The sequence below is a fragment of the Lactuca sativa genome, chromosome 9 (assembly GCF_002870075.4).
Source record: "Lactuca sativa cultivar Salinas chromosome 9, Lsat_Salinas_v11, whole genome shotgun sequence".
Taxonomy (NCBI): Eukaryota; Viridiplantae; Streptophyta; class Magnoliopsida; order Asterales; family Asteraceae; genus Lactuca; species Lactuca sativa.
Window position 1 is genome coordinate 63790386 of NC_056631.2, and position 23260 is coordinate 63813645.

Genomic DNA, 23260 nt, shown 5'->3' on the forward strand with positions numbered 1-23260 from the left:
TTGGGTTGAAAGAAACCCCATGGTTGGGCATTGTATGTCTGGGTTGAAATAAACCCTAGGGGTTGGGCCCATGGATGTATGTTGGGTTGAAACATACCCTAGGGTTGGGCCCATTGATTAGTATGATATGATATAGTATGAGGAACTCACTAAACTTCGTGCTTACGGTTTATGTTTAAAATGTTTCATATACTTATGGTTTTAAAAGGAAGAGCCCGACTTGATCGCACTGAATCCCCAAAGATTTATTCCGTACTGAATGTTTACAAATTACTCTGATGTTTTGTGAATATTCGACTATGATTGTCTTTAGGAACAATAAATGAATGATTTTAACTCATTTAAAATTGAATTTTTTATTTGGTATTTTTGGGACGTTACACTGAGTATGTAGATTGCCTCAATCGTTAACCATTTTGACACAAAACAAAACATATTTACCGAAAGTCTTAAGACGACGTAACCTAACTCGTTCCCGGTCATGAACCAAATTGCTTTTCGTGGGCGCAACTCTCTTTAAGAATAACATTATGAATGGCCTCATTTTTAGCCTAGGCCTAGACAATTTTACATGAGGTTTTTTTATACAAGAATATCATTTTTATCATTTTACATATCAGTTTTTTTATTGATTACTAAACTTAACATAGCAACAAAACACATAACATCATGACATTAATTACAACTTATTATTTGATTTCAATTTCAATATTTCATTGAATACCCATCTTGATTTAATTCGGTACTATTGGGAAACGATTGTTTAGAAAGCAAGGAGACTCTAATGTTCAGTTGCTGATTTGGTGCCCTAGCCCTAGACTTATCTTCCTTCGTAAATCTGTAAATCCTGATAGTTTCTTCTAAATCTCCATAGCCATCCAGGACCTTGACCAATTTCGTGCACTTTTTTTGACTCTTTACAACCTCTCATCTTTTATTTCCTTCCCCTCCTCCGCCTCCCCACCAGATACCAAAGAGGGTCTGCGTCTGTGTGTGAGAATAGATAAGGAATAATATACATCCTAGGGTTCTTAATTTGTTGTGTGCGGATGAATCGAAATCTTGTATGTTAGAAGGGGTTTATGTTTGATCGGTCGTTTGCTGATGGTGAAACCTAAGAAGGAACGATTCTTTAAAGAGGTTTATAATGCCACTGAGATCATTTGATTCCCAAGGCATGTTCCTTAAAGCCTTTTGCCTAATTTCATCCATGTTGCATTTATCATTTGCTTCTAGGGTTATATTATTGATCCATTTTTAGTTAATTACTTCATATAACCTTTCTCTTTATTATTAGGTTCAAAATTCGTCATTGTAATATAACTATGGGGATGTTTTATTCTTTTAATTTGATAATGATGTTCATTGGTTCCTGCTGCTTTTGGTGGCTCGAATTTTCCATCATCCTGGACGTTTCTGACTAGTTTGCTTAAAGAGTCTTAAGTGTTTGTCTGAATCCATAGACATAAGACCATCAAACCTTTATCCCAAACTAGTTGTGGTAGGCTGAGAAATGAAAACCTTTTGAAATCATAAAGAAATGAACCAATCCTAGGCCTTTGAATTGTGTTGGCATATGATAGTACTGATTTTATGTCATTGGCTAGCTGTTTCATGAAATGATTCTCTCATTGCAATTCTTTGTGATAACAGCATAACTAATTCTTGTTTGTTGTTGTTCCTGATGTCTGTGTAGGTGTTTTTCAAGTTGATAAAGGAGTTAGGAGGCATTTCTGTATCAAAAGCTTAATTTGAAAGCGGAGTGTGTTGCATGTTAAGTGAGATCTGATGGAAAAGGCTGATGAAATATCTGATAAACATGATCGGGAACCAATTAATGATGTTACAACTGGTAAGAATAGAACTTCCGAGAACAAACAGCATACAACTAGTGAAACAAGCAACTTAGAGAGTGTGAGTTCAAGTTATAGCACTGAAAATGCTGAAAGTAAAGTTAATATGAAGATTAGTGATACAAACAAGTTCAACTATCCTAATGGCTTAGAACATCGTGATGAACCAAACACGTTGTCTGGCTCTGTTATTCAGAACACAGTGCCTTCTTCATCAACTTCCGTTGATGTAGAAAAATCTTCACACAGTTCTGATGAACATGAGAATGTTAAGGTTAGTGTAGGCAATCAAAAGGATATAGTGACTCAAACCCAAAAGAAAGAAGTGGGAACTAACAATGATGATGGTAATTTACCTGAAGATCCTATAAAAGAACAAGGGGTTGAAGAAGAAAAGGTCGAAAATGCCCCTGCTGCGGTTAATGTAAAGGATTCATCTGCAGATGACAGTGATGAATCAGATGTTGTGGAACATGATGTCAAAGTGTGTGATATATGTGGAGATGCAGGCCGAGAGGATTTACTTGCTATATGTTGTAGATGCATTGATGGTGCTGAACACACGTAAGATTATTACCTCCTGCTGAATCTTTTTGTGTTACTAAAGATGTTAAATTTGTTAATTTCTTTTGTTATGTCAGCTATTGCATGAAGAAAATGATAGATCAAGTTCCCGAAGGTGATTGGTTATGTGAAGAGTGCAAATTGAGTGAAGAAAATAAACGCACAAACTCTTCTGGTCAAACAGATACAGAACCTGCTTCCACTTTTATCAAACCAGGATCAAAACGTCCAGCTGGCGAAGAATCTAGGGCTAGTAAAGATCAAATCAAAGTATCTGGAAAAAGGCGTTTAGAAGAATCAGAGTCTTTTACATCTGTTAAAAAACAGGCTCTTGAAATGATCACAGGTTCACCAAGAACATCCAGTCCCAGTAGACTACATGCAGTTACTGATAGTCCACGGTTACAATCTTCAAAAGGTATGTACTAAACCCTAAACCCAAAACCCTAAGGTACTGAATGTCTGTGTCTTATGCCATAAGTTTCTTTCAGGTGCTTTCTTCAAGTCAAATTCATTCAATTTCTCCAATGCAAAATCCAAGACAAGACTTGTGGATGAAATTGTTCTTCAAAGGCAGAAATCTATCAAAGAACGTGACTCTCATGATTCCAGAGAGATGGGAAAATCAACATCTTTTAGATCTACAAACACAGGGCGTTTTGGTACGAGTGGTTCTAAAGTTAAAATGTTATCTCCAAATCCGTCTCATGTTCCAGATCTTAAGAGTTTAAAAAACAAAAAAGAAAGGAGTTTTGAAAGGAGCAATTCAATTAAATTACCATCCGTGAGTAATTTAAGTACTTCCAGTTCTTCTGGTTTAACTCCAAAAGTTGATAAATCACAAGTATCTTCCCCTGGGGTTGGAACTGCATCTAGTGGGAATGGAATCACCAATTCTATGGAACCAAAGCCTGTTGTTTTGAAGGATGAAAATACATCAAAACAAGTAGTAAATAAGGAATCAACAAATCTTGCTGATGGTGTGAAGGAAAGTAGTAATAGTACGGGTTTGACCCCTGGGACATCTGGTTATAAACATACGGGTCATTCTGCACAAACTCACACAGCTGATAAAGTACAAGTTTCTAATGCATCGGGTGTTAGGAATACAAAAGAGGTGAAAAACAGAGATAACAAGTTAAAGGATGCAATTGAAGCAGCATTGCTTAAGAAGCCCGGATTAGTTAGAAAGAATAGAGTTTCTGATCAGTCTGATGAATCATCTGCAGAGGTGTTGACTGATTGTCAAGGTCAACTTTCACGAAGTTCCAATGTTGACCATTCTAAACAGTCAAACGGTAACAATTTAAAGCATTTTGAAGGAAAGCATTCAACAATGGAGCTATCTAGCTATGATCCTGTGTCAATGTCTTCTTCACTTTTGAAAGTTCCAGCTATTCCTGATCACGAATACATCTGGCAGTATGGTTTCTTTTATATGGAGTGCTTTTTTTTTTTATTCTTCATCTATGATCTTGTCTTTAGTTGATAAACATTGTTAATGTTAATTTGCAGGGGTAGTTTTGAGATTAATAGAAGTGGTAAAACAGCTGAATTTTGGGATGGGTTACAAGCTCATTTGTCAACCTGTGCATCGCCTAAAGTGTTTGAAGCTGTGAACAACCTTCCCCACAAAATTCATCTAAATGGAGTGTCTCGCATTAGTGCTTGGCCAGAGCAATTTGAAAATAGTGGTGTAAAGGAGGACAACATTGCACTCTATTTCTTTGCTAAAGATGTGGAGAGGTAACATTTAATTTTTATTTTATTCTCCATTTGTTCCATCATTATTCTGTTTAATGTTGAGTGATGACCTTCCTGTATACTATTATTATGATACAGCTATGAGAAGAGCTACCAGGTTTTGCTGGATGATATGATCAGGGGTGATTTAGCTCTAATTGGAAGTATCAATGGGGTGGAGCTCCTGATATTCCCATCCAATCAGCTTCCAGAGAAAAGCCATCGTAAGACTAGCTTCGATTTGGCTTTCAAGATTTTTAATAATGTTGGTACCTTGATATAACTTGGATTTCTTATAAACCATTTACAGGTTGGAATATGTTATTCTTCCTTTGGGGTGTGTTTAGAGGAAAGAAGAAGAAACCTGTTGATCCTGCAAAAAATGGTATTCCTCAAGTTGCTTCTTCTATCCCAGCTGATAAAATCTCAATGGTAGAGGATGTGCCTTTGCCTTTGCCTGGGTCTATGGACAAGGTATTTATCTTCCCTTGAACATGTATAGTATAAAACTTGATGTTACATGAGGTCTTGATTTGATAATTGATAGATATCACTGTCTCTTCAGTTGCCTAGTAGGGCCAATGTTTTAGGCAAGCAAGTATTGTGATTTGTGAGCGATGCCAAGAAATCAAATTCATTGATAGATCATCCTCATGTTAGTTAGGTTTTTAGACACAAACACTCATGCACATATTTGACTCTATGTGTAGTTGTCTTTGTTTTTTTGTTGATGTCTATGTGTAGTTGTGCTTGTTTTGATATCCGTAAGGGATTTAAATCTCCTAAATAGGGAAAGAAACTAAACTATGATAAAAGAAATTATATGATAATTTAGACAAGTATGGTTTCCCATTATCAAAAAATTGGTCCTCCATCACTTGAATTCCCCCTTTCATTTCAACATGAGTTAAGTGTGGGCGTTGGATAAAATGTCTCAAAACTTCCAACTTCCAACTTCCAAGTGGTTAGGATATTATTATCTTATATCTTATTTTGGAGGAGTTGTTGACTGCTCATATCATCCTATCAATGATTTTTGGTTTAGCGTAAACATTGAGGTATGAAGTCCTAAACTCGTTTGTTATGTGTCGAGTTGAAACACTAAAAGAGTGGGGACGGGTATGGTGTTGTATCCTCCCCATTTAATACCTGATTAGCGGGGTGGGGATGTGTGAAATTAGGCCAAACAGCATGAAAACCCAACCCAATTTCATTCTCTGTTAGTACTACTACTACATATGGGTAGCTGCTTTATCCTCTCGTTTGAGAATGAATGTTAATATGAATTTTTGCATTGATTCCTTTTGAGTATGCAATGTTTTGAAGTAAGTTGTCACTGGCCACTGCGTGTTTTTATTATTATTATTATTATTCATGTGTGTCATTAATGAGACTTGTTTTTGGTTGCACTTACAGGATAAACATGTTGATTTGGAGTCAAAGGTCAACTTAAAGCTGCCAACCTCTTTTTCATCTTCACAGGAAAAGGAAAAGGCGACCATTGATAGCACTGTTAATGTAGTTCCAGCAGAGATTATCACTTTCAAACCCGACATCAATGAAACTCTATCCATGTCAGTGTCGTCAAATAAAACTGATGATGGTCAACATCCAGTAGTCAAGTACACTAGAAATCCAAAGGTGGAACAAATACAATCATCATTTCTGCCACAAGTTCCAACCCAGGAGCTAATCGAATCCAAAAAACGTGCGTTTATCGACCTCTCAGAAGATGATGATGACATCACCACCACCACCACCAATCAAAATCAAACAAACACGTGGCGTGATGCAACCACTCGAATCACCGTGACAGAAGAAGAGGGGAGCGCAAGCAAGAAACAAAAGAGCGATGATGCTGCTGATACATATGAGATGCAAAATAGTAATTCTAATTCAGCAAACATTTTCAGTAACCAAAAAAGTGAGGTTGAAAAGACAAGTAATGGTGAAAGGTTCTTCTTCCCTGTAGATATTAATTCAGCATTTTCTCCGGATACGGATACGGATAGGGTTGGGCTTGGTTTGGATTTGAATGAAGATATAATGACGAAAAAGGACGATGATGATATGGATGATGACATGTCGTCTTCTTTATCACTTTCTCTTGCGTTTTCACCTGGAAAGATTTCAAAGGATGAGGGTAACAACCGTCATTCTACAACACCTCCTTCCATGCTTCTTTTTAGGGACATAGTAGACAAGTAAGGATATGATAATTGATATAATAGATGATGATGATGATGATGATGATGATGATATACATACAGGCGTTGTGAATAATGGTTTCGAGCCAGCATATTCCCAAAATATCTTTTAATACTTGTTTTCGTATTGTGTTTACTTGCGAAACAAAAATTTTTGTTTGATTTTTTACAGCATGAGGTGAAGTGAAACAAATGAAAATTTGAACTTGGAGGGAGGGGGTATTGGTATTTGTCCAACCACTCTGTGCGATGCAACTTAAATTATTTATGTACTGGTAAAAAGAATACGCATAAAAAAAACCCTATAACTTATAACTATATAGAAAATGTTTTTAGACTGAAATTATATAAGCTCTGCTACACGTCGGATCAAAACATTTATATCATTATGTAGATAAAAATGAAACAATTTCAATGATATATTTTGATTTATACAAAGTATATGCAATACGCACAACATACTTTTAACGGTATAAATAAAAGAACACACTTTATAATGATATAAACGAAACGAATTTTGAGAATTGAAATATGTTAGATTGGATAAATTTATATAGATAAAAATGATACAATTTGAATGATATATCTTGAGTATTACCTAATACAAGTTATAATAGAAAAACGTACGGAACATCTTAAATTAATTATTGAGAAAAAAATAATGAAAAATGAATATTGTTACTGCTCATGCATGCAAAATTGTTTGAGACAAATTTATGTATTATATAGATTAAAATGAAACCGTCTCATGATAGATTTTGATTGATACCCAGTATTACATTATGAAAGTTGTGATAGAAAATCAAACTAATCAACTTGAATGATACGCACAAAGAAAAATAAAACGTGCTTTATAATTATATAAAAAACAATATTTAGACCGAAATATGTTAAGCATGATGTGTCAGATTAAAACAAATTCATGTCATGTAGATAAAAAAATGAGACGTTATCAACGATATATTCAAATTTGAGTATTATATAATACGTAATATAGTTAAAACACACTTTATAATGATATAAAGAAAAAAGAAAGCATACTTTATAACAGTATAAAGGAAATGGGTTTTGAAACAAGAAATACGTCTTTTATGATATATGTAAGATTGAGACAAATTTATATCATTTTTTTTGAACCGGCAAATCTAATCTACTCCTAAGCTAACAATACCTATTCCACCTATATTCACGACAAGACTTGAACGCTCGACCTCAAAGAGGGAGGACACCACCTGATACTATATATATATATATATATATATATATATATATATATATATATATATATATATATATATATATATATATATATATAAAATTCTTTGTAGTTTCTTGAGTTGGTGTATCAACAAATTACTTGATTCTTTTGCCGGTTGAATTGATATGATGCTGATGTATTTGGAAAAATTTATGTTTGTGGATATATATTCAACAATACAAATAGTTTTAAAAGGTTTTCTACTTCACATGATATTAATAAAAAAGAAAGTAACTTGTATAAGTATTTAAAAGAATTTTATGAGTTAAAACCTAATACACGACTTATGTCATTATTTACATTTTAAATACTTTGATACATTACAAACTAAAGAGGAATATACAAGGGAATGGAAATGAATTACGTTCCCTTGTCAACCAAACGTGTGATGCGAGTCAATTTCTTAAAATAAGTAGTTGCCTGAGATGATGATCCACAACCATCAACCATTGCTGTAAAAATCCTGACTAATATCTGATTACGGGACAGTAAGCAACCGCCTAATCCCTAGGCTATAAAACCCCAAATTTCTTATATAAACAACTATGGTTTTACAAAAGTTTATGACTCAAAGTCATGATTTACAAAATTTCGGTCCACCAAAAATATTTGCTTTGAAAAAAATTTCATCATTAGGATTTTCAAACTTCGTATCAGATATAACCATAGTAGTAACTATAGCAACAAAAGCTAAGTCCCAATCTAGTCTTCCAAAAAGGTCATCTTTTAAATACAACATCTTTTTTGAGTTTTTGTTTCCGATCCTAAGATACATGCCATTTAAAGGACCATATTCCAACCTTCCTGATATCTATTTCCAACATTTGATTCTCTATGATGACTACATTTTTAGTCTTAAGACTCAAATTGATTGGTTAATAACCGGCTGAACTACATAGCGCTAAAGAGTGGTTAGTTTTTTTATAAGTAATATATATATATATATATATATATATATATATATATATATATATATATATATATATCCTCCTATGTTAGCTACATAAAATTGCTAAAGATTTGGCAAAATTAGTCCTCTATCTATTTCTATATGTTAAAATCCATCTTTTTCTTTGCCTAATATGTTGGTGCACACGTGCTCTTTATCAGGTTGGTTGTCCGCAAAGGTTACCGGGTGTAATGCACCGCTTTCAGGGAGTGATACGTGTTCTGTCCACATGTCACCTACCCATCCCAAAAATACTACCCTGTCATCTATGCTCTCTATCTCTCTTCTTCTTCCACCGTTCCTCTTTTCTTCGTCCTTCGTTCTATCTCTGCCCAGACATTAGGCGATTCTCTCTCTCTCTCTCTCTCTCTCTCTCTCTCTCTCTCCCACTTTATCAGTTCTTCTATCTATTTCTTTTCCAGAAATCGTAACCCTTTCTTTCTGTAATCGATTATGGCTCCATGCTTTTTTCTTCCCAGTGCGGTTTCTTCATGTGTGTTGGTTGTATCTGGAGACGACATCAAAATTAGGTTTCTACGACTCCTACTAAAACAGAGGCTCCACCCGCAGCCACAAACTCCATAGATGACTTTGAAGCACCAAAGGAGCCAAAGAAATCTGCTATGTAATGACCATTTTGACCCTTTAAAATTCTACTTTAGCAAGATTTCATAAATTGTTTCTTCTTGCTCTCATCTTGCTCCTGCTCCAATCTGGCCGACTCTTCCTCTCAGCTGAAAATCGAGGGCTTTTTAGCATTTAAATAGAATAGAAAGTCGGTTGGAACGTTCAAAATCTACGAATATGAGAATGAGGGTTAAGGTTTCTCTAATATTCCAATCGCATCATACCTTCTAACTCGGCTTCTAAACCATGGGTAAATCACCAAGGAAGAAGCCAAGACTGCCAAAAGCAAACCCTAATGGCGATGAATAACCAAAGTCTGATCCCGCCTGATGACCTAATATTGAGCCTGTGGTAATGAAACCAATACTAATCCTTCATCTTCTTCAAAGCCTGAAGAAATTACCGTACAAGTGAAGAAAATAATAAGGAAGAGGAAAGAGAAGATGGGGGCGCGAGACAATGCTGTAAGCAGTTCGAATTCAATTGAAAATTTATCCTTTTCTGTGTTCGCTATTTTTCCATTTTCTTTTCGCCGTCTAATTGTGTCAAAGCATCCATAAAATTTCGAAAAGGGAACGATGTTCATGTTATTATGCATAAATTTAATGACGGAGTTCCTTCATTTCGGTCATTTGGGATCCATTTTATTTGTTTACTTTTAGGAAGCGAAGTGATTTGAATGATGGGTTTGTTTCGATCAAACCTTTGCCTGATTCCAAATGAAAGCTTACACGAATTGATGTCTCTAGACACTGCCTTAAAGATTATTAATAGTAGGAAATATCTTTTTTGAGTAATAATTAGTTATTTACTCTGGAGTTATTGGGCAAGTGTCGATGGCATAGTTGAAAGTTTTTGTTTGTTCACAAAAATCAGCTGCATGGTGGTGGCCTCAATGATGATGCCTGATTCTACCCCAATCTTTCCCAGCACCAATGATGATGCTGATAATGACCTAAGCTTCAAAGTCTTTGACAAAGCAATGTTAAGTAATGAAACCAATACTAATCCTTCAGCATCTTCTTCAAAGCCTGAAGAAATTGTCAAAAAAATGAAGAAAAATAGGAAGAAGAGGAAGGAGAAGTTGGAAGACAATGATGTAAGCAGCTTAAATTCAATTGGTTGATAATCGAAATGATTGTGTGTTCATGGATCATTTTCCTGCAATCTTCTTCACAAATAATTGTCCCTTCAAAAAGATAGGTATTTTGTTCCTTTATTTTCATAAGCAATATAAGGATTCTGTTATCGACATAGCATAACGATAATAATTAGAAATATAAAGCAACATTTAATGAAAGTTTTTGAGCCCTTGTTGTAACGCATCAAACAAAAAAAAAACACACACACACATCATCATCATCATCGGAGATAAGATATTCATACTTAGAGTGTAGCATGCCATTTCATGAAACATGTAGAATGTAGGATAATATAGCTCATTCAAATGAAATCAGGTTTCATTTTTTTGTTTGAGATTTGAAGGTGCCAAGCCTGCCCATACAGTCATCAGGCAGGATGGGGGGGTGGCCGTGACCTTGAATTAAAGACTCCAGTATCTCATTGCTAGCATCAGGCACGGTGTGACCTTGAATAAGAGACTCTATTAACACATTGCTAGCATCAACCAATCCCTTCATGTTATGTGGCAAATTGTTTGTCATTGCATTCAACTCTGTACGTGCAGCTTCCAGATCTGATACCTGGAAAACAAAAAAAAAACAGGGATATTTGACAGCAGAAAGATGTTGTCTTTAAATAAAAAACAAGGGCATTTGACTAAAAACAAGTTTATGAAAAATCTGTCCCTAGAAACCACTATTTCATGCAGAATTAAAATTCAAGTGCAATAAACGTAATTATTTTAAATTTGTGAAACTTGCCATTTGTTGAGCATGCTGGAAAGCCTCTGAAGCAAATATGAGGCGGTTTATATCAAGAACTTGGCTGTTTAGCTTGTCACACTCTTTTTGATACCTGACAAGAACAAGTGAAGGTTGTTAATTAATGCCTAACAACATAAATCAAGCCTAACAAGTATCTTTGCAACAGAAAGTTTTATTCATGTTGTATGAAGAAACATACCATTTTTTCTCTTGTATTAACTTAATTTGCCGACCTTTAATAGCAAAGGTTTCCACAGGAAAACCTGCTCCTTGTAATTGCGTCTTATATTCAGCAATTTTTTCATCAAAATTCTTGATTGTCTCATTCAGCGTCGCAACTCTTTCATTGGTCTAGATAAACAATAAATAATCAGATAGATATAAAGAATACTAAAACAAAATATTCAAAGCTACAATGACGTGATCAGCAGAGAAGACAATAGGACTAGTAAATAATACATCCTCCAACATATTATATAATCCATCAAATACAATAAGAATGAAATATTAGCTTTTCTAACTTACATATCCCTGATCTTGATCAGAAAAATTAATTCTTACACATCCCATGTTTTTTGTCGCATGGAGAAATCCTAACAAGTTGACCAACAATAATTATAGATATCTAGAAAAACAACCTACTCACTTCACTTAATATCATAACAGCAGGTGGTTACATTATAGTCAGGCCTCAACACTTCAAATACTAACCCATACACTATTACAAATTTACAATTACTCAGCAACCTTGAAGCTCTTTTGGTTTTAAGAAAAGAATGGTTGCTAGTAGCAAGACATAGAAACTTTCTAATAAAGCTAAGCAAAATATTATCAAGTTCGAATTTCATGTTTATAGCGTAGCTATTCTTATACTTGCAGATTTAAAAATACTTATCAGGAGTTCATTCCATGTATTCCATAATTTTAATACTAATTCTTAATTAGGATTCCCTAAGGCATTTAGCTGGTAGAATCCTAATATTATGATTAGAAACAAATTCAAATTTTATGCTATTACCCATCAGATGTTATGCCTTAACAGCCAAAATGAAGTATTAGTCGGCAATTGAAACAGAACAGTTATTTGATTTGATGAATGTATAAAACAGATGCCCATGAAAATAATTAACTACAACAATAAAAACCAGATTAAAAATATCAAGCAAACTTAATACACATATAAAGAGAACTAAAATACCCGATCCCTAATATCCATCAATGACCTCATCCCGTTTACTTGAAACTTCTTGCTGGACAAGCTGTTTGCATTTGGTTTGGTTAAAGTTAGAATAAAACCAATGTTAAAATTATTAGTACAACATAACAAAAGTTTATTAACACAAGTTGTTTAGAAATAGATAAACAAAAATAGTTTCTTATACTGAAAAATAAGTCTGAATTTAACGCAAGTTTTAACCCAACTTGTCTAAAATACATCATCTATAGTATAATTAATTACACAAAAACTAAGTATCACTTGTCTTCCTCTTCCTTTTTCCAGACAAAGGAATACTTCTTCAGTTAGATTGTCTTTTTCTCAAGAAAGCGATGAAAGTGCATGGTTTTTCATGGTTTACTTTTTTTGAAAAAGATGTTAGTGATGTTGATCAAAGAAACATAAAAAGAATTATGTGTAATCATCTGCCGGTCAAAATCTTCAACTTGCCCCCAAAATTTTGATTAGCAGATGCTTAATTCTAAACTCGTGCACATATCAGACGACAGAGAAGAAAATAATGCAGAGAAATCAATATCATAAATCGTACGAGACAGAACAAATATATCGTCGTCTGAACATGCATGGAGAGAACATAACCTGAATCGAGAGAGAGAGAGAGAGAGAGAGAGAGAGAGAGAGAGAGAGAGAGAGAGATGCAAGAGCCTTCGAACGATGGAAGCGGGGGGAGAGGCGTTTGTTATGTTTTATAAGGGTTTAGGCGTTTAGCCCACGAGGAAGACCCGTTATTTGGCCCATATAAAGTAGAGAGGATTTAATATATATATATCATTTTTAAATATTAAAATATTATATTATATTTATCCAACTTAATTTCTAAATATCATATTTATCCTTTATAAAATTTTAAAATATCATTTATGTCTTTTTTAAACATTAATCAAAATATCATATATGTCTTTCTTAAATATCAAAATATTATATATACACTTTTTAAACATCATCAATGGTAATGTCTAAAATATCATTCATCTACAACATGATAATAATTAACAACAATAAAAACTAAACAGTCAAAATATACATTTTATCAGAGAGGGTTGAAGATAAATTTTTTTGTTTGTCAAGAGAGCAGCATTCCAACAATTTAGAAGTTCACATTCCATTATTAAAACAAAACAACTTCAGTTTGAGAAAAAGAAGAAAAAAAGGTCAAGCAAGGAAAGGAAAGCTCTCCCTTTGATGATTACAACTACGGATAAATAAGTAGTTTTTTTTATTAAAATGAATAAGTATAATGTTAATTTATGCGCAAGAAAAAATATATAAAAAATGTACCTTAATCCAATGGGGTATTTTGGTGTTTTAACAAATAATAGAAGTAATGAAACTGAATTACTTTCAAGTATTATACTTTGGTTTTTAATTCTCGTATTTGTATCAGGTTCATATGGAGACTAACAGAAAGGCAATGACATTGCCTATGGATGTAAGCATGTTATCAATTTCTGTATTTCATAACAAAATTACATATAAAGGTGGAATAATAGGTTATTTTTTATATTACCAATCTCATGTCTAAAATTTTAAAAGGGACGACTCATGTAATTTTTGTTCAAAAACATGGATCATTCCTTTAAATGAAATAACAATATACTTTGAAAGAGGGACACTTTCTATAAAAAATTTAAAACAAGGACCAATTTCGTAATTTATCAAATTACAATGCTATAAGTTGGGATTCCATCATTTGTTAATGTAAAATAGAGACCTGTTTTTTTTTTGTGGTTTTTTTTAAGAAAAATAGTTTATAATGGCAATGTACATTATCTTTTGTTCATAAATATTATTTGTCTTATTTTTTAGAGCATCTTTAAAAATAGGGACTATTTATGTAAAATTTGACAAACATGTCCTATTTTAGTTAACTATTAAAAGCACATGTTAACTTTGAAATGTTACGTATCATTTTTGTTACTTTCGACTAACAGGGACCATTTGTGTACTACCAAAACCACTTTTGGTTGTGAAACAGGAAAAGTAATGATCCCTGTTAGTCATAGACTTTTAAACCAATTAGATTTTTACATTACTTTTTTTTTGGTGGGGCGCTTTATGGTTTTTATGTTGAGGAGTTGATGTTATGGATTTATATAATCGGGTAGGTTATTCCATAAAAGTAGTTTGGCGAATTCTATTTAGTGAAGTTTGGTAATTTTGTGGATTTCTATCAAATTACGGTCTTTTGTTAATACAATATTTCTCATTTTGGTCATTTTAGAAATGACTGTGTTTCTATCTTACTTTATAATTTATTGAAAATAATTGATTCAAAATTATGATTATTTAACTATGAAATTTTGTTTAATTTTGTTTAATTATGCATTAACTGTTGGGTTTTTATTCAAAAATGATGAATAAAACTAAAACTATTTTATCTATCAATGATCATTTTGCAAGAGTTAAAAAGATTAAAAAAACCATAGAAGGGAAAGTATAACAATCTTTGAAGACTTTGATCCTCATGGGAGGTTAGAAGTTAATGAAGTGTAGCATAAAACTCTAAAGCAAGAGTTCTCTACAAGTATCCACCAAGCAAGAGTAGAACCATCAAAACATTCTAGTATTCACTAGTAATTTGTTGCTCATAAGCCTTTGAAATATATAGCAAATATATGTTCAAAGGTGAAGCAACAAAGGGACATTCTTTAAGCATGAAATGTAAGAAAAATGAAGAGGGAAGAGAGCTTGCAATTTCCGAAAATTGGCAGTCATCGTGGGAGCTTTTGCTCTCTGTTTTTCATAGCCAAAACAAGAAGGAAATGATGCAATCACTTATACAAAAAACACTTCCATGCCTTCCCTTTTATAATGCCAAAAAGCAAAGGGAGATTATGATATATGGTCCACTACCATGGCCTAGACTGCTCTAGCACGCCAACCTGGCTGGGCGCGCTCCTACCAGCCCTGCCTAGCGTTCCCTTACCAGCCTTGCTGGTGACTCTCTTGTAACGCCCGTAGATCCGGGCTAGTCAATTTAGAGATAATAGGGGTCGAAAACGACTTTTTGACAAAAGATTATTTAGAATAAATAATATTAACCAAGTTGTAGAATACGTCTCAAGGGTTTCGTACATATAAAGAACGTTGAAATCCGAGTTATAACGAAGAAGTTATGGACCGTCGAAGTTTTACAGCAAAACCGACACGACACCGGGAGACCTAAATAGTGAATTTATGATGGAGGACTTTTTAGCCTTAGAAATCTAAACAAAAGTTTTATTATACGTTAACTCGAGAACATACAAAAAAAGAACGCCCAAATCTGACTTCGTATCAGGAAGTTATGAATTTTCTAAGATTTGGCTTAGCAGTGCACAACCCGAAACTTGAATTTTAGATCGAGCAGTTTTTGGCCTACACGACCTAAATGAGAATTGAGGATCTCATTAATAGGAACTCAACAGTAAAAAGACAGATGAAAACAGAGTCTGTATGTAGAAGTTATGAATTTTACGCGGACATTTAACAGTATAATCTTCTCCTACTGTTAAATTTAAGGTCGATCAAGAGTTAGCCAACGGAGTCAAAATGAAAGTTGTAGATCTTATTTTTACCTACGCGTGGATATAAAGAACGTCAAAAGCAGAGGTCATATGTGAAAGTTACGGATTTTAGAAGTCGGAAGTGTGTTGTGCGAAAATGGGTGATGTGACACAATCTTGGCCATTGCTTTCTCCCCAAGTCTTGCCACTAGATGGTGACATGTGGCACCAAGTTCAGCCATTTTGACCCTATAAATAGAACCTCTCCCACCCTCATTTTCTTCACACCTTTCCCATTCTTTCTTCTCTTTACTCTCTCTCTCTCTAGAACCTCTCTCTAGCCTCGAAACCCCCCGGAAAGCCTAGGGAACCTCCCTAGCACAAGGCGGAAGACCCGGAGTGCTCGACGGCTCCGAGAAGAAGAGCTTTTCGGCTCGGGAACACTGCTCCAAGCAAAGCCTGGTCTTCTATAAAACTCGTTGTAAGTGAGCTACGCTTATGCTATTTTTAATATAGCTTTTATTTAATTATAGTAACGTTATTAGGAGCCTATAATAAGTACTTGGGCTATTATTATGGGTTATATAAGTATTGTTTAACGCTTATATAATAGTAATAATAGTTGGACTATTAATTAGTCTCGTCGAATAATAGACTAAACTCTAGTGGTAATAATACTAGGTTTCGTCGAAGGAAATTATTTTTAAGAAGCGAAGCGCTGTCTGAGTTCGGAATCACCACATTTTCAAGTGAATGCATAGTCCCTTTCATCTTACACATAGATATGAAGTATTTTAATATAAATTACGTGCTATGTGTGCGTATTGTCTGAATACTTACTGTCTATGCTGGGTGAAAGATTTTTATACATGTTTTAAATAATTTAAACTATATGTGTATTAAATAGCTACAAAATGTGTTGGGTAAAACATGGGTAGATGAAATAGTTGTTGTGTGATAACACGATGAAAGACATCAATGTTGACAGTGATCCAGTCGTCTAGTGGAGTATAGATGTCGACCACGGACTATACTAGACAGTCCAGTGGAACGCTAGCAGGCTCATAACCTATAGGTGTTTTTGAACTAGGTGCTCATTAAGTATTTTTGAACTGAGTGTGTTCACTAGGTATTTTTGAACTGAGTGTGTTCACCATGTATTTTTGAACTGAGTGTGTTCACTAGGTATTTTGAACTGAGTGTGTTCACTAGGTATTTTTGAACTAAGTGTGTTCACTAGTTATTTTTGAACTAAGTGTTCACTAGATGTTTTGGACTACGTGTTCACCAGTTGTAATCTATAAACGTTGGTAATGATCGACTTCGTACTTATTCCTTAGGAATAAATGAACGAAGAATAACTTATTCTTAGGGTAGATCCTTAAGAGTAAAGAAGATAATGGGGATGGGTAATTGGGTTAACTGTTTGATGATTAAACATAATACTTATATTATTGTGGGTTGAAAACCCTATGTAGTCACCAGGTTTCCCAACCTGACCCACTCAATTTATTTATATCACAGGTGTTGATATGAAGTCACATTACACTGAGAGATTAAAGGAGATATAAATCACTAGTGATAATGAATGTAAGTTCTGTTTATCGGAAATGCTTTGATAATGAAATTATCATGTTTTTCTGGGAACAAATTCTGCAACATATTTATTAAAAAAAAAAGATACTCTGATTTTTATAAAGCATAAACAAAATCGGTCTTTTATGGCCGTGAAAATGGGGATGTCACAGTTGGTATCAGAGTATTAGTTTAAGCGAACAAGGAATATGAATTTATTTCTAGGCTTAAACTTAGAATGCTAAGCAATGATTGTGAGGAGTGTGTCTTAGGTAATACACCTGAATAGACACAAGCACTAGCTTATTTAGGGAAAATGCCTAACATGCTTGTATGTGCTAAATGATTTATGATGCTAAATGTATGATCGGATCTATGGTATGTTGCCGACCGGATCTGGAAACTTTACGTGTTCAGACTTCTAAATGTTTAATTACGGTATTAGAACTGGCATGTAACTTTTCGGAGTAATAGGGAGATTTAGACGTCGATCGTAAATAAAATCTTTTCTATCTTAATTCTCGTCATTACACACCGAACGTCTGAATTGGTGTATAGATCGAAATGACAAGAACCCAAAGTGGAGTCGGGAACGCAAATGGAAATAGGAATCAATAGCCCCTAGTGATTGAACAAATACATGTTGTAGCAAAAGCTGCACCTTAACCAATCACCATGGCTAGAGTACAAGCCATGATTCGGGCTATGTTAGCTGAACAAAGGGAAGAAATGAGGAGGATGTTGCATGAAAATAGGGACGAACCTACCATGCCCATTGAGCAACCTGAGCTGATTCCCGAGCAATCGGAGGAAGGGAACTATAGCCGCCCTATGAGTCAAGTTGGGACTCAAGTAGATCGAAGGAATGGCCCGGAGAGGGTAAACGACAAGGATGAACGAATGTATAAGAACTTCTTGGGTGCCAAGCCACCAAGCCTTTCCGGAAGCCTGAAGCTGGTTGAGATTATGGATTGGATCTCCGAAATGGAGATGGTGTTTGAGAGCTGTGACTGTAGCGACAGACAAAAGACCGTCTTTGCAGTCAAACAACTAAAGACTGGAGTGCTAAGTTGGTGGAAGTTGTTGGCAGATACGATGCAATGAGGAGAAGCCATGCGAATGTCTTGGGAAGCATTCGTGGAGCATTTGAAAATGCAGTACTGCTCGGAGATAGATCTAATAGACCTAAACAACGAATTTTAGAACCTGAAGAAAGGAAAGATGAGTGTGGATGAGTATGCCACCACGTTTGTAACGCCTGTGTTTCTGGGCTTGTCATTAATGTTGATATAATAGTCTAGGTTAACCTTTGTAACACGTTTTGAAATAATAGAAGTGTATTATTTTAGTATTATGTGTTATGTGCTTAATTGTGTATCTTAATTTAATTAAGAATAAAAATAAGCGTCAAAATGAAATGTTAGATAAAGCCATATCTATGGATAATGTTGTAGTAGTTGAAACGAGGTTTCTGAATATATAAAGAATGCCGAAATCCGAGTTATAACGAAGAAGTTTTGACCTGTCGAAGTTTCGCGATAGAACCGGCAACGCTGAATGACGTAAAAATTGAAATTTACGTTAGATATTTAGCCTTAGCGATCTAAACTAAAGTCATAGAGTTCGTTAAACCGAAAGCGTGCATGAAAAGAACGCCCAAATCTGACTTCGTATGAGGAAGTTATGATTTTTCGAAGTTTCGACTTAGCGGTATGCAGCCCGAATACTCGAAATAGAGATCGAGTGATATTTAGCCAAAAATTTCTAAATGAGAATTGAAGATCTCATCTATAATAGTCCAATGATAAAAAGACAGACGAAAACGGAGTTCAGATGAAGGAGTTATGAATTTCGAACAGAGTTTTCCTGTCCCGGCCTACTAAAAATAATATATAAGTAATATACTTATAATATATTAAAAATCAAGTCAAAATTAGCCAATGGATTCTAAACGAGAGTTTTAGAGCATAATCTCACCTTCGCGTCGATATAAAGAACGTCGAAAACGGAGTTCATATACGAAAGTTATGAATTTCTGAAGTTCGGGGCGCGAAACCCCAAAACTGTCAGATACCACGACGTGGCAAGCAGTGCCACGACGTGGCCAGTATTCTGACACCTCCGGGAGTCCCCTAGATGCAACTTGCGATGACGCATGCAGTGACGACCAATCCCACGACGTGGAAAAAGGTGCCACAACGTGGCAAGGGCCAGTTTTGCCTTATAAATAGATTTGAAGGGCCAGCCGAGTTTGGTTGCTCATTCTATCATCTCTAACCTGTATTGCATCGATTTACGTGCAAAGAAGTACCCCCGAAGTCCCGGTATCATTCCTGAGTCCCAAAGCAAGTCCCGAAGCCCCGAAGATCCCGAGAAGTGCAATTCCCGAGCCGAAGCTCTGCCCGCGAGGAGCCCGGTTTTAGTGAAGATCTTCCAGATCAACTAAAGAATACTACTTATGCATGTTGTAGTGCTGTCCGATCATCTTCTGATCAAGTGAGTGTGTAGTTACTTTCTTATAACGCATAACTATGAAGTATTTTATACAATATACGTGTTATGTGTATATTTAGTTGTTATATGTGTGAATGTATATTCACTTTCTTCTATCTCATAGATCTGATTTATTCCTTATGAAATGTGTGTTATGTGTGTGTGCCTCGTCTGTTATGTGGAATATGTATTGATTGAACATGCTATACAGGTTTTAAACTATGTATAAAAATATATATTTTTATCTACTAATATGTTGGGTAGAACATGGGTAGATAGTTGATGTGTTATAAACAAATGAGAAGCCTCGATGTTGTTATTGTTGATCTAGTTATTCAGCGGAGTATGGATAACGACCACAGACTCTTTCTAGACAGTCTTGTGGAACGCTAGCAGGTTCATAACCTATAGGTGTTGTGAACGATGTGTTCACCGGTGTACTGTATCCCCCTCATGGTTGCCTTTAGGATATCTATTGTTGAGGAAACCCCTTAGCAGTAATGTCCATCCCGATGAAAATCCTAGATTAGGTCCCTTGAGATAGATGTTGTTTTAGGGACGTAAAGTAAGGACAATGGGAATGGGTAATCGGGTTATTGTTGGTTGGTGAAATTAAATATAATTTATTTATTGTGGGTTGAAAACCCTATATGCTCACCAGGCTCCCAAGCCTGACCCACTCAGTCTTATTTGCATTACAGGAAGTGGCGCGAGGGCATAAGATGGATGAATCATCAAGTTGTTTTGTTTACTAGTCTGTATATGTATATATTTGTTGAATGACTTGTAATGTTATCATTTATGCTTTATGGTCTGTATCAGAACATGACATCCCGAGTTTTGATTATATAATGAAAATGCATCTCTTGATGAAATGCTTTGATAAATATTATTTTATCATATTTTGTTTTGAGAACAAATTCCGCAACTCTTTTAAATCAAAAGGATTTTCTCTGAAATTATTTCAAAAAGCATAAATGAAATTGGTCTTTTTTGGCCGTGATTTTGGGGATGTCACAGCGTTCACCGAGAGGATGAAGCTATTCCCCTACTTGGTGCCTACTGAACTCTCCAAGATCGATAGGTTTGCTAACGGACTGCCCACAGACTTTGGCCCAACAGTCAAAATGGCAACTACTAATATGTGTAAAATGCACTGGTTTTAATCCTACTTTGAAGTTATAAATTTAGCACACAAAGGCAGTGAACGTGTCTTTTAGTGGTATAGATGGATAAGTAGAGTGTCGAACTCAGGGAACGAAAATTAAACTAATAGCTAATTTTAACTAAGCAAGTAATAAAAGTAAAGGTTTTTCTCTAGTTTTACAAGACTAAAAACTTAAACAAAACACCTAACACGGGATTTAACTAAAAGCTAACAAGTAAAAATTCACCAAATTTTGATAAAGAGTTTCTGTTTAGGTCCAACCAATTCACTCCTATGGTTATTTTTATAGTAATGTGATATTAATTGTTATTGATTACGAACTATAGTGGTTAGGTTCATATTCACTAATACTAACCCTTAGATAATTAATTAATTCAAGCAGTGGCCAATTGTTTAAACTAATTAATTCCCTAGTTCAATTATTTGGATTAAATAAGATTTGTAATTGGTTAATCAAGTGGGTGATTCAATTAACCCTTGTTTGTTGGTTTCTCAAACAAGCTCACACATTAATTTACCCATTATCTTATTAATTCTAGTTTCATGTTCATTATTCTAGTCATATGATAAAGTAGTCACATAAACATATGAGGTTAACAACTAAGAGATGTTCATGCAACTTAATTGTCTTCCAATTAACAGAAAATAGTTGTAATCAATGCATAAGGTTCTTTAACAAACTTAATTTAATGAAATCACCAAAAAACAATCAACAAAAGTATTAATTAAACCATAGGAGTAATTTGGTTCTTCCTAAACAGAAACCATCCGAGTTTTAGCTCATGATTACAAGGAAAGCAGGCTCAAAAACGAATTTGATTAAACTAAACATAATGCAATCCTAAGATTAAGTGGAAAATATAACCTAATTCGCTTCCAAACTTCAAAAGATCAAAGATTAGGGTTCTTCAGGTCTTCAAGGGTTTCTCCAATCGTAGCTCTCTCTCCAAGGAAGCTAGAAAAGTCTTTAATTTGGATTAAGACTCCATATTTATAGTTATTACAAAACAGGGGCTACTCGGCGAGTAGGTCGTGGACTCGCCGAGTAGGTGCATGGAATTCGTGTACAGCAAGGATTTTTTACTTTTCTTTGGGAACATTCTTACGAACTCTCCGAGTTGGTGCGTGGACTCGCCAAGTAGATGTATGATTCTCCCTTTTTCTTCATTCTTTGGTCTCTAATTGCTCCTCCTTACTCCTTTTTGCTCCGAAGCAATCTCTTGGACTGAAAACACAATTTAAGCATCATTAAGTACCTTTTGTCCATTTATGCATATAATTAGCTAAAAATGAATAAAAATATATGCTAAACATATGGCTAATTATGCAAATATCAAAATACCCCACACTTGACTTTTGCTTGCCCCCAAGCAAAACTGAATTTTAGCACATTAGAATCACATAGGACAACTCCAATCGAACCCAACCATTATGCCAAGACCGCAACGCATGCATTTGTGTCTAAAATTTTCCTAATAACCCCCATACTCCAAATACTCACAATCCTCATAAACATTCGCCCACTTTTTCCGAACAATGATCATTTTATGCATCCCTCCGAATCCATCCCCAGAAATGTAAAACCCCGGATTCTCAGGTATTATTTATTCTTGTATTTTTGGTGGTTTGTGAGGAGACTCGGCGAGTTGGAGCCCAAACTCGCCGAGTAGGATCGTGGTTTGGGCACGGGTTCGCGTCTGGACTCGGCGAGTCCACGTTGTTTAATGAAACCCTAATTCCCCTGGTTTGGAGCCTATTTAAGGGCACTTATAGCCTCCCATTGCGGCTAACAGTCCCTTGAGAGAACCCTAAGAGAGCTAAATCGATTTGAGAGAGAAGAAGTCACTTTTGGATCTTTGTATCCTTTGTTTAGCAAGAAGAGGGTGACAAGAGCAAGGAGGAGGTGAGATTCAAGTAGATCCAAAGTCCAGAGGCTTCATTTTGAGGTAATAGTTTGAATCTCCTTCACTTTTAGGGTTGATCTTTAGAGTTAGGGTTTTCTAACCCCTTTGGAGAGTGATTATGTGAAGCAAATGGTCCCTCTTCGAGTTTGTGCCTTGGACCTAGACTCAATGAGGTCCAGAGACCTTAACCCTTGGAGCTTTTTGGGTTAGTATGGAGTCATTGGACTTAGGTTGTCATTTTTGGGACCAAATCTCCTTTTGATGCCTTGTTGTGGTTATACAAGCATCAAGTTTCGAACTTTACGTGACAT

The 23260-nt window shown here is 35.0% G+C and overlaps 2 protein-coding genes across 2 annotated transcripts; one reads left to right on the top strand and one right to left on the bottom strand.

Annotated features, from left to right (window-relative positions):
- Positions 1–734: 734 nt before the first annotated feature.
- Positions 735–6494, top strand: LOC111920571 (uncharacterized). Its single transcript, XM_023916177.3, has 8 exons — positions 735–1175; positions 1697–2417; positions 2495–2835; positions 2909–3839; positions 3933–4163; positions 4260–4384; positions 4471–4634; positions 5577–6494. The coding sequence occupies exons 2-8, from the start codon at positions 1789–1791 to the stop codon at positions 6366–6368; spliced, it is 3213 nt and encodes a 1070-aa protein (XP_023771945.1). The 5' UTR covers positions 735–1175; positions 1697–1788; the 3' UTR covers positions 6369–6494.
- A 4165-nt stretch (positions 6495–10659) lies between these two features.
- On the bottom strand, positions 10660–13447 carry LOC111920484 (uncharacterized). Its single transcript, XM_023916089.3, has 5 exons — positions 12904–13447; positions 12286–12346; positions 11287–11438; positions 11085–11178; positions 10660–10904 (listed from the first exon to the last, which is right to left on the bottom strand). The coding sequence occupies exons 2-5, from the start codon at positions 12313–12315 to the stop codon at positions 10662–10664; spliced, it is 519 nt and encodes a 172-aa protein (XP_023771857.1). The 5' UTR covers positions 12316–12346; positions 12904–13447; the 3' UTR covers positions 10660–10661.
- Between the last annotated feature and the right edge of the window lie 9813 nt (positions 13448–23260).

Excerpts from the sequence above, each read along its gene's own strand:
- LOC111920571 (XM_023916177.3), top strand. The coding sequence starts at position 1,789 with ATGGAAAAGGCTGATGAAATATCTGATAAACATGATCGGGAACCAATT. Across the intron at positions 4,385-4,470 it reads GCTTCCAGAGAAAAGCCATC|GTTGGAATATGTTATTCTTC; the intron begins GTAAGACTAGCT and ends AACCATTTACAG. Across the intron at positions 4,635-5,576 it reads TGCCTGGGTCTATGGACAAG|GATAAACATGTTGATTTGGA; the intron begins GTATTTATCTTC and ends TTGCACTTACAG.
- LOC111920484 (XM_023916089.3), bottom strand. The coding sequence starts at position 12,315 with ATGAGGTCATTGATGGATATTAGGGATCGG. Across the intron at positions 11,439-12,285 it reads TGATGGATATTAGGGATCGG|ACCAATGAAAGAGTTGCGAC; the intron begins GTATTTTAGTTC and ends TTGTTTATCTAG. Across the intron at positions 10,905-11,084 it reads TCCAGCATGCTCAACAAATG|GTATCAGATCTGGAAGCTGC; the intron begins GCAAGTTTCACA and ends TTTGTTTTCCAG.